This window comes from Canis lupus, chromosome 21 (assembly GCF_011100685.1).
Source record: "Canis lupus familiaris isolate Mischka breed German Shepherd chromosome 21, alternate assembly UU_Cfam_GSD_1.0, whole genome shotgun sequence".
Lineage (NCBI taxonomy): Eukaryota > Metazoa > Chordata > Mammalia > Carnivora > Canidae > Canis > Canis lupus.
In genome coordinates, this window is record NC_049242.1 from 11,916,037 (window position 1) to 11,931,975 (window position 15,939).

The 15,939-nt window shown below is 39.6% G+C and overlaps 1 protein-coding gene, 1 long non-coding RNA gene and 1 other non-coding gene across 4 annotated transcripts in view; 1 reads left to right on the forward strand and 2 right to left on the reverse strand.

The window, feature by feature from the left end:
- Positions 1-4,293, forward strand: part of RAB38 (RAB38, member RAS oncogene family) — a 55,545-nt gene extending 51,252 nt beyond the window's left edge. The window contains exon 3 of the mRNA XM_038568354.1: positions 3,409-4,293. Coding sequence (XP_038424282.1) covers positions 3,409-3,561 — 153 coding nt within the window. The 3' untranslated portion in view covers positions 3,562-4,293. The remainder of the gene's footprint in view (positions 1-3,408) is intronic.
- LOC111091495 lies at positions 203-15,531 on the reverse strand. Of its 2 annotated transcripts, XR_005375527.1 has the most exons (4): positions 15,409-15,524; positions 10,431-10,521; positions 1,286-1,375; positions 203-426 (listed from the first exon to the last, which is right to left on the reverse strand). It is a non-coding gene; the product is annotated as an uncharacterized LOC111091495 (long non-coding RNA). The 2 variants fall into 2 exon arrangements; XR_005375526.1 differs by lacking the exon at positions 10,431-10,521 and having other exon boundaries at positions 15,409-15,531.
- Positions 8,913-9,019, reverse strand: LOC119865076. Its single transcript, XR_005375938.1, has one exon. It is a non-coding gene; the product is annotated as a U6 spliceosomal RNA (small nuclear RNA).
- Positions 15,532-15,939: the final 408 nt, after the last annotated feature.

The window sequence follows — 15,939 nt, forward strand, 5'->3', positions numbered from 1 at the left end:
GGTAAGAGCCGGCTTTGATGTCAGAAAGACCTGGATGTGAGTTTTGGCCCCAACCCACTGTGTGATCTTGGGGAAGTTTTCTAATGATACCAGCAGGCCAGGTCCAAGGAGCCAGAGGGGGTCCTGTAGGACCAGCCAAGAGGGTCTTTGGCTATACATAGGATGGAAATCAAATGTGAGCCAGCATGAGGTGAAAGCAGAGTTTATTGAAGATGTTGAGAGAGCCGATATAGATGGAATGTCCAGGAGACTTGGAAAGGAAAGGAGCAAGAGTCTCATCTTTGTTCATGGTCTGGGGTTTTTTACTGGGGTCAGTGGTCCGGTGTACATGCCCTCTCGGGGATTCAGGAACTGGTTAGATGGAGGCCTAGGCATCATTCCTTGGAGCCGGGAGTCCTTGGTGTCAAGATGTCTAGTGCTGATGGTCTGGAACACACAAATGCTATTTTCAACTGGTCATCCTCACCTGCTCCTACCTTAGATGTTATCTATTCTAGAGAAGTCATCAACTCCTTGTCTGTTACAAGGAGGACGTATGCTATATTCATTTTGAGGCACTTGTAAAGTGGGGTGGGGTTGCAGGTCTTATCAACAATAGAAGCAGGGAAAGGAGCAAAAAGTAGATATTTACGGAGTCCTTTAGTTTCCCTGTCTCATTAATCTACCTAAACTTAAGTTTTCTTATCTATAAACAGACATAATAATATCTTGTGTTCAATATTTGAGGTGAGATTTTGTTGCCTCCTTCCCTACACACAAGCAATAGCCAAATGGGAACCCAAGTGTTGGTTTATTGATGGCTTGGCGAGCACCTAAAAACCAGTCAGAAGTAGGGCTTCCTCAATGAGATGTGCTGGCCCATGAAGCCAAAATCTGGAAAGCTGTGTGAGGCTACCCAATAGCACTTTCTTAAAATTGGAGATAGCAGAAGACCTGGATCAGGCTTCTAATTGTTCACGTAAACAAGTGGCTGGGTGCAAAAGCAGATGTTGAGCTGGGTCTCTCCCAAAGAGCGGGGCCCCATCTAAGTCAGATTACTTTCTGAGAGGAGATAGTTCAGGTGTGACCCCTGGGCATGACACCAGGCAGAGGAAGAGTGGCAGAAGGCATGCTGAGCGTGGGCAATGACTTGAAGGCACAGTAATGCACTCAGCAAGGAACAAGGCTAGAGGAAGCCGATCTCTGTGGACCCGCTTCCATGGAATGAGGCACATACTTGAGCTAAAGCTAACAAAGCCCAGCCTAACAATAACAACAAAATCAGTAAGAAAAAACAAACTCTTACCTTATATGGCTTTAACTGGAATTAAGTAAGATTATGTGTATAAAGTGCCCAGCGTGTACATATTGTGCAGGCATCAATGACTACTATACCCTGTAAGGAGAAGCAGTTTTTCATTAAGTAAGTATTGTCATCAAGACCATTGTATAGGGATCCCTGGGTGGCTCAGCGGTTTGGTGCCAGCCTTTGGCCCAGGGCGCGATCCTGGAGTCCCAGGATCGAGTCCCATGTCGGGCTCCCTGCATGGAGCCTGCTTCTCCCTCCTCCTGTGTCTCTGCCTCTCTCTCTCTCTCTGTCTATCATAAATAAATAATAAATAAATAAATAATAAATCTTAAAAAAAAAAAGACCATTGTATAGTTGAGGAATGGGAGGCTCAGAGACATGAATTCTGGCCTGAAATAAAAACCAACAACAATGAGAACATTATAAACAAGCAAAAAAAAAAAAAAAAAAAAAAAAAGCAACCAGAATTTTACCTTGTTTTATACTTAGAAAAAGTATTTTCACTAAGGCTCTGTAAATAAGAGAAAATAATCAGTCTGTTTCCTGGAACTCCAAAAATTTCCTTAAACTTTGGTCACAGGTGAACTCAGGATTGGGCTTGAAAGATGGGGAACATGCTAATGAATATTTACATCAACTGCCATTAGCCATAGGTAACATTTGCAAACCATCACTACCTCTTACATTTTCCATGAGGTATGACTTTTTGCAGTGATCTCAAAATATATCAACAAACATGACACACATACAAAATTCAGAGATAAGTAGTTATACTTCAGGCCAGACAAGGCCTTGTAGTAAAATAATTTGATAAGAAAATCCTTATCTCTTTACATTGACTATGAGGAAACACTCAGAGAAGTTCTACACATTTGACTTTACTGCAGATCCAGGTTTTTTGTTTAGTATGCCAGTAGTAAATATTCTGTATTTCTCAGTTTTCTGATTAGCAGGAACGATTTAATCTGGAAGAACTGAATAAGCAATGTATTTTTTAAAAAGATTATTATTTGTTTTAGAGAGAGAGAGCACAAGTGGGAGGGGCAGAGGGAGAGGGAGAGAGAATCTCAAGCAGCCTCCATACTGAGCATGGATCCCAAAGTAGGTCTTGATTTCACCATCTTGAGATCATGACCTGAGCTGAAACCAAGAGTTGGACAATTAAGTGACTAAGCCACCCAGGCATCTCCATAAACAATGTATTTTAGATTTAAATGTTTGCTCCATATTTTCCCCAGATTTAAGTTTATTTTATTCTTGAACACATACTGAAATTTCTGGTTTCATGTTTTCCTTTGAAGAGTTCTATCCACCTGGATTGTCTAGGTAATATCACAGTAATGACCTTAAATCTCAGTGGCTTGGAACAACAAGGTCATAATTCTGACTCTGCTACATACATCATCATGAGATACTTGTCTCCTCTTGACCCTCATTCATAGACCCAGGTCAAGAGCATTTCCATCTCTGTGCTTCCATGATTGCAGAAGCAGGGAGAAAAGATTGACGAAAGAAGCATTGCCTTTTATTCCATCTATATGAAAGTGAGCCACATCTTCCCTCACATTCCATCGTCTGATGAAAGTCACATGTCCATGAGTAACTTCAAAGAGGTCAGAGCAGCGTGCTCCTACTGTTTGATTGAAAGGCAGACAGCCAGAAAATACTTGTGAAATCACTATTGACCACTATAGGAGGTGTCTTATTATTCCTATTTCTTATCAAGGTCACAAAAATAGTATGTGGCAGTGGGCAATTATGAACCAAAGTCAGACTGAAGACACATACGTGTCTTACATGTGACACTATAGTGTGTAAGAGTATGTGAAAACAAGAAAATTGCCCTCTAAGTTAAATCCAACATATTAAAAGTAAGTGAGCCTGTTAAACACTTTCTCCTAAGGGACAAAACAAATATGTTTGCTTTTGTGAAGGACTGAAAAGGAAAGTTCTTCGAAGGAATGAGAGTGTGGAGAATAGAAAGAGGATGCATGGGTAGGATATAGAAGAGGTATTCCAATGAATTACCAAAAATACCGCCCTTTGTCACACATAGGACCCTGCTCCAGAATTATTTTAGTATATTGATAAGAAAAGTTGTTTTTTTTTTCCCCCTACAGGAGAATATCAACATTGATGAAGCCTCCAGATGCCTGGTGAAACATATACTTGCAAACGAGTGTGACCTAATGGAGTCCATTGAGCCAGACATCGTGAAGCCCCACCTCACATCGCCCAAGATTGTCAGCTGCTCCAGCTGTGCTAAATCCTAGTAGGCTTCTTCACTGGCATCTGACAGAAATAATCCCATTATCTCACGTCTTAATTCTTAGCAATTTGTGTAAATGTCAAGATAGGGATACACATGTCGCAAGCCAAAGATCTATGCCTATACCTTTCCTATAAGAGAGAAAAAAAGCAAGTGTTCTTTTTTATGTTTTTTTCCAACACCAGCACAGTGTTTACAGGCTTGTTAAATATTTAGTCTGTTACAAAATTCTGTCTTGTAGCTGACCACAATTCTGCAAGGCCAGCATCAGCCCTGTTACTTGCTTCTTGGAATCAGCCAAGGCCTCAGGTCTTAAAGAGAAAGGGGAGAAGAGCAGTCTAGCTGTCAAGTTAAGCACTGGCTCTCACTTTGCCCCTGATGCCTTTGTCCAGACTCCAATACATTCTCTGCTGGGCTGACAGGCCTATTAAGTAGAAACAACTTTTTTCTCCAGAGATGACCTCCATTTTCAACAGACCTAAGAGTCATTTCCTATTTAGCCCTTTAGAGTCAGTACACAGGTTTCCTGAGCTTTTATGGCTTTTATTGTCACTTGTGATGCCCTAAATGTTGTTTAACTGAAAACTTATGAAAAGACCTGCCTCCATATGTGCCTTTCTGTTAGCTTTCTTTGATTCCAGCTGTGGGACTCTTCTGTTCATGTAATATATATTATATATATTTTCACAAGTGGAAAATAAGACATTAAAAGATGCTGTTTCCCTATTTCTGAAAAGGCTGTGTCTTAGTATTGTGATTTTTTTTCTTTTTGACTATGTATCCATGGTTCTCAAGACCCATTTCTAAAATTCTGTTTTGAAAACAGGATGAGAAACATACACTTAAAGGAACTTCTGGGCACTATTATACTGAGATGAGTCTGTCTATTGTTCATATCAACATTTAGGCCAAGCAGTGTATCCATATTTTCTTGGTTAGGCAGAGGAATATATTCTCATATATTCTCATCAAGAAAGGTACCAAATCAATCAACATGCAAAGAAACAAAACAGATATCATAATGTTTTGGTTTACACAATGGATATGGTGCTGATATGCTGTGGGTAGCTACTACTTTTTAATGGCATTGAATGACAGCACTGAGGGGTGCCTGGGTGGGTCAGTGGGTTTAGCGTCTGATTCTTATTTCAGCTCAGGTCATGATCTCAGGGTCATGACATAGAGCACCACATAGGACTCCACACTGAGCGTGGAGCCTGCTTGGTATTCTCTCTCTCCCTCTTCCTCTGCCCTCTTCCCACTCACACTTACAGTCTCTCTCTCTCTCTCTCTCTCTCTCATTCTCAAAAAAAAAAAAAAAAGAATGGCAGCACTGACATTCGTAATATGCTCATGGAGCTTTATCTTTTGTAACAGATGTTTTGAGCATCCTGCCCAAATATTATCTTGGCATTCCCTGTTTCTATAAGCACCAACCACTCAGCCTCTTACTATGAATGTTTGTGACCCCATTCCCAGAGGGCATTCTCTGGCCTCTGGAGCACTTGACCCATGAGGCAGGCAGGTGAGAAATTCCAGGAGTTAATGTCTCTCAACCAATGGTAACAGGAGTTGAGGGATGACTACCCTAGGTTCCTTGCTCCTCAGGAACATTGTTCTGAGGCATGCTTTATGAAGCCTTACAGAAGTTCCCAGTGGGATGAAGCCCCTGGTTCTCATAGGGGAAATCTTCCATCTGACTCATCCTGCATGAGCTTCCTTTTCTTTTTTCCTCACTTCTCTACTCCTCTACTGGTCCATCCTGGGTTCACTTCCCAAATAAACTACTTTTACTCAAGTCCTTGTTTCAGGGTCTTATGGGGAAATCCAACCCCAGCATAATAAGTTAGCTGGGACTAAGATGACCCAAGAAGCAGATTCTCAACACCAGCTTCTTGAACTGAATCATTCAGCAGCTAGGTGGTACTAAGGACCACTTTGCTGATAAACAACATGGTGGAGCTAATCCCTAACAAACTGTATGTAGCAACATAATTACTAAGACTGTCATCAAGTGGATTAGGATAGAATATAGATAGAAGGGGGATACCTGGGCGGCTCAGCGGTTGGCCGTCTACCTTCAGCCCAGGGCGTGATCCTGGAGACCCAGGATCGAGTCCCACATTGGGCTCCCTGCATGGAGCCTGCTTCTCCCTCTGCCTCTGCCTGTGTCTCTGCCTCTCTCTGTGTGTCTTTCATGAATAAATAAATAAAATCTTAAAAAATATATATAGATGGAAGGAAAGTCTATTGTTCTTGTCTTTGAAAGACATGAGATTATGGAGTTGGCTAACTTCCAGAAACTCTGTAGGAGGAAACGTTACAGTCTTGAGTCAGCCAACACTCATCTCAGGATTTGGTGTAGAAGTTCGAAGACCTCCAAACAATCAAAGTGATCCTCATTTCCTTCTGCTATAGGATAGAGAGGATGGATGCTAAAAATCAGGCCTCAGATCTGATTTTAGGAGAAGCAGAGTTTTAAAGGAGACTCCCTACACAGAGCTAGCAAGTCTCCTCCACTAAAATGAGAATTCTTTTAGGAAAGGAGTCAGACACTGAATATAGGAGGAGATATTTGGATAGATACTCTTAGGAGTCTTGGCCCCAAAGATGTTTCTGAAATGAGGCCCAGAAAAAAAAGACCCTTGCCCATTCCTAGGGGAGAAAAGTCACTTGCCACATGAATGCTCCACCTGAATAGGATGTTTTATAAAGTGATACTTTTCCTTCTCGAGTTCTGCTACCAACTGCCCTCATTGCTTCTGGACAAATAACTAGGATCAGGTCTCACTATGAACTGAGTAGAAAAATATGTTCTATGTTGCAGGGTAAAATGGATTATTAATCAAATGAACTATAGGACCTGGCTAATAAGTACTGGTAGGAATCTGGAGAATGTTCTTGATTTGGTCTTGAGATGCAATCAGGGAGGACAGAATGTAGCACAAGATGATAGATAATCTGTTTCTAGGAGAGCACTCCTTAATGAGTTAATTTTTAACATTCTGGCAAGTAAACCTGGAACTGATCCCAATGTGCTACTAGAATAGCTCTTTGAAGCTTGGAAACAATGTTGGCCCAAAATAAATGATGTGGAGATGCCAGAACTACCTTGGCAAAGTATTAGAAGAGAGTTCCAAGGTCTCAGAGAGGTGGGCATATTATAATGTATTTATTTTGTGATATCAGAGAAACTACCAACTGATTATGTTCCTCAGGAAAGCCCATAGACACTCCCTTCACTAAAACAATAAGAAGTGTCCGCCAGAAAGGGATACCAGCATCAATGAGAAGCTCAGTGGTCACTCTTCTCTGTACCAGATTTGAGACTGTAAATATGTTGCTGTGTTTCACTGGGAATGACACCAATGTGGTTAAATTCAGTAGGTGGTACTACTTTTAGATGATGTTAGTATATTTAGTGCTAGGTCCTGAATAGCTAGCATCAAAGGTGGAAGTGGGAGTGAAGCCTCCTACCATCACTTTAAAGAATCAACTTAAGAAAGCAAGCTTCCCCTTGTTGCAACTCCGGGTTCTGCAGAGTTAGAGGTCTTGATAATTCTACCAGGGGACACAGTAAGGGCTCTGCTAACTCTATAGCTTCAGCTGCTGCCTGATTATTTTTGGCTCCTCGTGCCTACAGGCCTGTTGTTGGAGAAGGCTGTTAGCACACAGGCAGGGGTAATTCATCCCGATTACCAAGAGGATACAGTTGCTGCTAAATAATGAAACAGGAGGAGTCTGACTAGAAATCATGGCACTCGTTGGGGTGCCTCTTGATGCTTCCATGCCTAGTGAGAACTGAAAGGGCAATTGCAGTGATAGCATCTTGCTGAGGACGAGCAACCCGGGACTCATACTCTTAGAAATAAAACTCTTGAGATTTTGCCCCACAGGGTGACCCTAGCCTAGGAGCAGGTTGGTCAGGGGAATGGAAGTGGTAAAGGAGGGAAATGCGGAATATCAATTCTCGCCTCAAGATTGACTACAGCAGTGGAGACTAGCTTGTCCTACCAACCCTTGTTCTAAGTTCTCTATTTCTCTCTCTCTCCCTTTTGGAATTATGACCAAGAAGTTCCTTTAAAAAATCAATGAAAGGGGGACGCCTGGGTGGCTCAGCGGTTGAGCATCTACCTTTGGCCCAGGGCATGATCCTGGAGACCCAGGATCAAGTCCCACATTGGGCTCCCTGCATGGAGCCTGCTTCTCCCTCTGCCCATCTCTCTCTCTCTCTCTCTCTCTTTCTCTCTCTGTGTGTGTCTCATGAATAAATAAATAAATATTTTTAAAAATCAGTGAAAGGACAGACTGAACTTAACTTGTGGCATAAATGAATCTGAGAAAGGAAGACATGGACTATGGTAGTGAGACAATAGTGAGGAAATGCCCACACCCCCTCAGCACCATGCTTCCAATCGCAGTCCCCTGCATCTCTGCTTATAAGCATTCCACGGATGCATGGGGTGTGTCTGTCTTGCACATTGGACAGACCAGAGTGCTACAAAGTTAGCACCCCCAGGAACAGTCTCATCTGAGGCTGACATACAGGGAAGTAAGTTCTTCAGCATCCTCCCCTCCTCAGGTGGAATAAATCTGAATCTCATGCTATGAACGCTCAGAGGTCCCCCTGGGACTGAGGCAAGGTTTCACACAGTGGTAACTTGCTCATTATCACAACCCTTTTGCTTTCCTTTCCTTGCCTGTCCTACTTCTCTACTCCTCTGCCAGTGCTTCCAAGGATCATCTCCCAATTAAGAGATTCTCATTTTTTAAAAAAAATTATTATTTATTTATGTATTTATTTATCAGAGAGAGAGAAAAAGAGTACAAGTGGAGGGAGGGAGAGGGACAAGCAGACTCTGAGTTGAGCAGAGAGCCCAACTTGGGGCTGGATCTCACCATCCTGAGATCATGACCTGAGCTGAAATTATGAGTTGGTTGCTTAACTGACTGAGCCACCCAGGCACCCCAAGGGATTTTCATTTTTGATTGAGCTTCAACTGCTAATAGTTCTTAAAACATCAGAGCATCCAGGCAACAATTTTTCATTACCATGGAATCTCTAATTCACTGTTTTTCTTTCTAAACATCCACTGAACTGTGGTGTCTAAAATATGCGTGGTAAGATTAGAATGGCCTTCTAACCCTAATCCACCGCAGAAAATTGTTATTTTCATGGTCTTCAAAACGAATATCCATTGATTTATTGATTTCCTTACTCCCTCAACTAATATTTGTTGGATAATGACTCAGCTCCCAGGATTTGGCTAGGTATTTTTCTGGAGATACAAATGACTAAATCATGGTCTCAGATCTTTTTAAAAACATTTTTTTGCAAGAAGATCCTATCATCTTTAATATATGAAACACTTCACGAATTTGCATGTCATCCCTGCACAGAGGCCATACTAATCTTCTCTGTATCCTTCCAATTTTAGTATATGTGCTGCCGAGGCAAGCACTATGCTCTCAGACCTTAAGATAGCAACTCAAATATGTAAATAATTTACCACGTATCAAGAGAGAGGTCAGACGTCCAAACTAAGATATCTCTTCCAAAAACATAAGTTGGTTTTAAATCAGGAAAAAAAAAACAAAAAAAAACAAAAAAATAAAAAATAATAAAAAAAATAAAAAAAATAAATCAGGGACCACAGCTCCAATTGTGTTTAAGGAAATTGAACATATGTGCCTACAGTTTTCTTCCTAAAACACCAGGATCTAGGCACACAAGACTATTGTGTTCAGCTAGCACTTCCTGATGTTAACAATATCCTTTGCCCCCTTTTTTTTTTTTTTTGGCCTGGAAACCCTACTCATTCTTCAAGGACCAGCATAATGGCACGGCCTTGTAGCCTTGTAGGCCACTGTACGTAATTCAAATCTCTTTCCACACTTGCTTAGCTCTTGACCATTATCACTCACATGCTGCATTATGGTGATATGTTAACTGTTATTTATAAAATACATACTATGGGAGAGTCACTGATATGTAAGCTTTCCTTTATTATGTCATTTAATCCTCATGGCTGCCCTACATGGAATTACTCATCTCCTCTCTTATATATGTAGAAATTGAAGGACAGAGATACTGAGCAACTTGCCAAAACTCACACAGCTACAGACGGGCAAGGCAAGCCTTCCAACCCAGGGAGCCCAATCGCAATGTCCCTGCTTTTAAGCATTATGCTGAACTATCTCCTCTTAGCCAGTCCAGGAAATGCTAACAGGGCTTACCATATGCCAGACACTGCTAAGCACCTCTCTTACCTATCAGGAGAGGTGGTGTCCTCTTGTGATAATATGTGAAAAACCCTTAGCACAGCACCTAAACTATAGCAAGTAATTGATACATATGGTTATTATGATACTATTCTGTATGCTTAGTTATTTATTAAATCCAAGTAGTGCAAATAAAACAGATAAAAAATGGCATCGATTTTTGGAGGTATCAAAATTAGGACAATACCAAATCTATAGAGATAGAAAGTAGATTCATTGTTGCCCAGGCGTAAGGGGATTAGGTGTGGCTGCTAAAGGTTTACTTTTGTGGGTGACGGTAACATTCTAAAATTGATTGAGGTAAGGCTCGTACAATGATGTGAATTTACAAAAATCCATTGAATGGCGTACTTGAAATAGGTGAATTGTATGGTATGCAAGTAAATAATAAAGTTGTAATAAAAAACGAGGGCCATAGGAGAAAGCGGTATGTGGTTATTACCTCCCTCAGTGCATTATCTTGTGCCTCCATGGAGAATCATCCTGCTCTTATTCCCTAGGAAGGAATCCTTTACCACCACTGGCATCTGTCCGGTGAGTCATCACTGCCAAATTCATGACTTACTCTCGATGTCAGAACTAGTGTTATACCTGGATTTGGATTTGGCTGCATCCGAGCCGTTTCAGTGTGAAAATAGCCTTCGTTTTCTGGGCTCCCTGGGGAACAGAATATTCCCCAACACTAGAAGAGAAAAGAGTGTGAGACATCCCAACAAAAAGAGGTCAGAGGTGAGGATGGACTAAGCTTAACTAACTCTCAAAGATGAGGACAAAATCTGTCTGGGAAGTGTGGATGCACTATCTCCCTGCCTAGATTAATCTGAAAATTTCCATTTCAACAAACCAACTTATTTTGTTCCATTGTATTGATTTTCAGAATATGAATCCCCAGGCCCAGGCCTTAGTATTTTCCTAAGTGCAATGTACTCCTTCAAACTGTAATTAATGATAGACATAAGACTCTGGAATTCAAATTTCTAACTGGCCCAGATTATGCTTTCTATTAGAACAAAATGTTCTTATAAATGGGCTTAACGGAACCTTATGAGAGAGGGGCTTTTTTTTTTTTCATATGTGAAATATCAAAGCATTCTATTACTTGTAATACAATACATTGTTTTCTGTTTTTGATTGGACTGCACTTTTAAGAAGTTACCTATTCAGACGTAGAGCATCAGTCAATTTGCATTCCCTGAACTTCATCAAACAGCTATCAAGTGACTGCTCTGAATAAGAGCTCTACAAAATGCATAGTGCTACTATATGCTAGTTTCTTTCCTTTTTCTGTGATAGTTGTTGTCATGGAAACATGAGGACTAAGAGTCATGGGTCCCTGCTCTTTGCTATTTTCTTAAGGAGATGGGGATGGGTTAACAAGACAGGCAAAATATATGGTTACAGAACAAAAAAAGAAGGTCATTTCTGTCTCTACCACATAACATTCTTAGTTTTTATCTTGTTATTATAATAAATGTTAATAGTTATTGCTCAGGTCTTATATCTTTTCCAAACAAAATGCCATTTCATCATCATGATCTCCCCTACTGGGGTGGTGGGTGATTTCACAATTTACAGATAAGAAAACAGAATGGTAGAGAACAATGTCCACACATATTATATGATTCTGCGCAGGAGTCTTAGGATATCATCTGCCCATTTGGCCACAGTGGGTTAATCAGAGTACTTTATCCTTCCTGGCTAAAGTAAGAGATCTAGGACTGGGCTAGTGATTCAACTGAACCATTCAAAGTTCTCTCATATGTCTTCCCCTCCAAAGCTTTAAGAAAGAGGTCCATGGAAAACTGTCATAATTTTCTCACACCACGGGATGTGTGACAGATGAGCACATGCCAATAAGGATGAAGAGCCAAGAATGAGAGAAAGGAGAGCAGGAAGAAACGAAAGCCCTATTTGAGTCCCTCAGTCCATTTATGCCTGAATCCTGAATTAACCTTTAACTTTGCAGTTGTGTGATGCAATAAATTCCTCTTTGATTTCTTTGTTCATCTCTTCAGGGAAGATTGAGTTGATTTTCTGCCGCTTGTAACTCAGATGCCACATGGTCATTAAAAGTGGAGCTATTGATGTTGAATATCTTTTCATGTGTCTGTTGGCCATCTGTGTGTCTTCTTTAGAAGAATGTCCATTGAGGTCCTTTGCCCATTTAAAAAATTGGATTATTTGTGTTTTCAATTGTATAAGTTCTTTACATATTTTGGATATTAACCCCATATCAGATATATCATTTGCAAATATCCTTTCCCATTTAGTAGGTTGCCTTTTCGTTTTGTTGATGGCTTCCTCCACTGTGTAAATGCTTTTTATTTTGATGTAGTCCTGATAGTTTAATTTTGCTTTCTTTCCCAGAGGAAATGAATATAGAAAAATGTTTCTATGGCTTATGACAAAGAAAGTATTGCCTATGTTTCCTTCTATATATGGTTTCAGGTCTCGCATTTAGCTCTTTAATCTAATCTTGAGTTTATTTTTTTGTGTATAGTGAAAAGAAAGTGGTCTAGTTTCATTCTTTTACATGTAACTGTCCAGTTTTCCCAACTTCATTTGTTGAAGAGGCTTTTTCCCATCATATATTTTTGCTTCCTTTGTTGTAGATTAATTTACCATATAATCATGAGTTTGTTTCTGGACTCTCTATTCTGTTCCATTTATCTATGTATCTATTTTTATGCCAATACTATATTGTTTCCATTACTACAGCTTTGTAGTATAACTTGTAATCTGGGATTGTAATACCTCCAGCTTTCTTTTTCTTTCTTAAAATTGTTTTGGCTACTCATCACTAATTATCAGGGAAATGCAAATTAAAACCACAACAAGATGTCACTTTACACCTGTCAGAATGGCTAAATCAAAAACACAAGAAACAACAAATGTTGGCAAGGTTGTAGAGAACAAGGAATCCTCGTGCACTATTGGTAGGAATGCAAAACTGATGTAGCCACTGTGGAAAACAGCGTGGAGTTTCCTCAAAAAATTAAAAAAAGAATTACCATATGATTCCAGTAATTCCACTACTGGATAGTTACCCAAAGAAAATGAAAACACTAATTTAAAAAGATATGTGCAACTGCATGTTTATTGCAGCATTATTTACAATGGCCAAATTATAGAAGCAACCTAAATGTCCATTGGTAGATGAATGGGTACAGAAGACGTGGTATATTTTTATAATGGAATATTATTCATGCTGTAAGAAAGAATGAAATCTTGCCATTTGCAACAATATGGATGGAATTAGTATAATGCTAAGTGAAATAAGTCAGTCAGAAAAAGACAAATGCCATATAATCTCACTCATATGTAGATTTAATAAAATAATAAATGAGCAAACAAAGGAAAAGAGGAAACAAAAATAACAACAACAATAAAACCAGACTCTTAAATCCAGAAAACAAAGGGGCCAGAGTGGAGATGGATGGGGAGATGGGTGAAATAGATGGAGGAGATTAAGAATATACTTATCATCAAGAAATGTACAGAATTGTTAAATCATACTGTATACCTAAAACTAATATAACACCGTGTGTTAATTATATTTAATTTTAAAAACGAGAGTTAAGACTTTTACCCAATGTGTCTGTGTACATGGTCCTCCTGGTCCATGTTCTTGACCATAAGGTTTATTTATAAATAATAACAGCTTCCACTTAAATGGAAGACTCTTACAGGCATTGAAAACTTTACTTCAAATATTCTTCTGCTAGGGAAATGTGTAAAGACACAGTTGATAGAAGAACCGGTGCTTTATGCTAATAATAACTAAACAGTCAGTATCCCCAAAATAAATAGATAAATAGTGACAAGAGGCTTACGGAATAAAAATAAAGCACATAAATACTTGTGGGGACTAGGTGATATTGTGAAATTACTGTAGAGGAAGTTCTAATAGACACATCATACCACATGTTGTATTTAAATTAACATTTAAAAATTAATATAAAAAATGCTCTAACCAGATGGTGTTTGCCTATAAAAATCAGGAAGCAGTTATTCTTAAAAGTCCACAAAGTATGATCTGGGAATCTCTCTTTCAGAAAGAAAAAATAGTGAGCAGAATCATAGAAGGATGGAAAATAAAAGACTTGTGAAAGCATAATTGGGGTCAGAGAATCTCCCCAAAGAAACATGAGAAGGAATTGGATAAACACCTTAAATACTGATTAATTTTAACAGAAATGATATTCAACTATAATCTTTGGCAAAAGAAACAAAGTGAGAGAACGAAATTTAAGCTACGTTTAGAAATGCTTTGTTTGACATAAGTACACAAAGATCTACAGTGAGGCTATGGGGGACACAATCACTTGAATATGACAAGAGAACGAAAGATTGCTCAACCACAGGTACTGAAAAATCCTCATAGTGAATTATTATTTAAAATACCATTTAGGGGATCCCTGGGTGGCTCAGCGGTTTGGCGCCTGCCTTTAGCCCAGGGCGCAATCCTGGGGTCCTGGGATCGAGTCCCATGTTGGGCTCCCGGCATGGAGCCTGCTTCTCCCTCCTCCTGTGTCTCTGCCTCTCTCTCTCTCTGTCTATCATAAATAAATAAGTAAATCTTTAAAAAAAATAAATAAAATAAAATACCATTTATTTGGTACCTACTTTGTGCCAAAGATGTACAATATGCTACTTAATCTCGATAGCAAGAGAGATATTTAGAGACCCTCCAAAGGTCACAGAACTAGCAAGTGACAGAATCAGTCCTCAAACTCCAGACTACCTTACTCAAAATACTTTATTTTCAATATGTCTCCATGTGGCCATATTTTATATTACTATAGATTCGGATGGCACCGATTTTTAAGTTGTGTATTTATTTCGTGCATATTGGTTAAGGTTCAGTAAAGAAACAGACATTATTCAGTAAGTTGAGCAGGGAACATTTAACATTAGGAATTATTAATTAGCAAAAACAAATTAATTATGAAGAGAGAAAGAACTTTACAGGAATAGCAGGTGTAGGGAAAAGCCACCACTTCTGTGGCTGAAGGAGAGCATCCAAAGAATGAAAATGCTTGTCAGAGCCTGCCCACTTCCCACCCACTTTGTTGCAGAAGGTATTGCTGAGGCCCATTGGATGGTGGAATCGTTCACTTGGGTGCCTCATGCCTTGGCTGATGAGCAGAAAACCACTTGCTGGGCAGTTGCTTGATGGTGCCCCACTGAAGCTCTCTGGAGGGTGTGCACCTGTAGGTCTCCATTATTGCCAGTGCCTCTGGCAAGAAACCTGTCTGCTGGTAGGAAGATGGCCTCTGGCAGCAGTGGTTCTAGATAAAAACAATCCCCTCCTTCCTACAGTATTCCTCTAGCACCCTGCACTGGCAAAGCCTTTATACTGTGCCTGCTGGAAAAGGAGAAATGTTTGTAGCGTCCAGCTGTAGAATCAAAAAAGAGGATGGGTTTGGAAAAGAGGATGGGTTTGGAACACAGAGGCAATAAATGGATAACTGGCAAAGTGTATTAATTAGGATAAGTCATAATAACTGTGGAAACAAATAACTACAAACCATTAGTGACAACATAATGAAGGATCACTTCTACATACGTTTAAGTGGTGATCTGGTCGCAGGTAACTATAAAATGCTACCCTTCTACAAGCAGAAATTCAACTATTTTGGCTTCTTCCCTTATGTGGCTCCACCACTTTGCAGTCCTTTGTTTCTGGATGTACAGTAGGAGAAAGAAAGAGAGAACATAAAAGACTGAGGAGCATACTTTAAAGCCAATCCTATAACATTTGCGCACAGTGAACTGACCAGAGCTTACAACCTTCCACCTCGTTGTGGCTTGGAAATGTACTGCAGGAAAATGAAATGGACAGTAAACAGGTAGCCTTATTTCTGCCCCACTAGATTTCAAATACTTGGTCTATTATTACTGTTAAGCAAGTTATTATATCTCTGAGTCTTAAATAACTCATCTTTAATATAAAAATAATAAATTAACCTCCAAGTAATGCTGTGGGATTTAAAGAAATATAAAGCATTAGCCAATTTATAAATATTCAATAAGTATGAGATGCCTTAAATCAATGATTATCAAAAGTGAAAGAGGAAATGGATACGTATTAAAATCT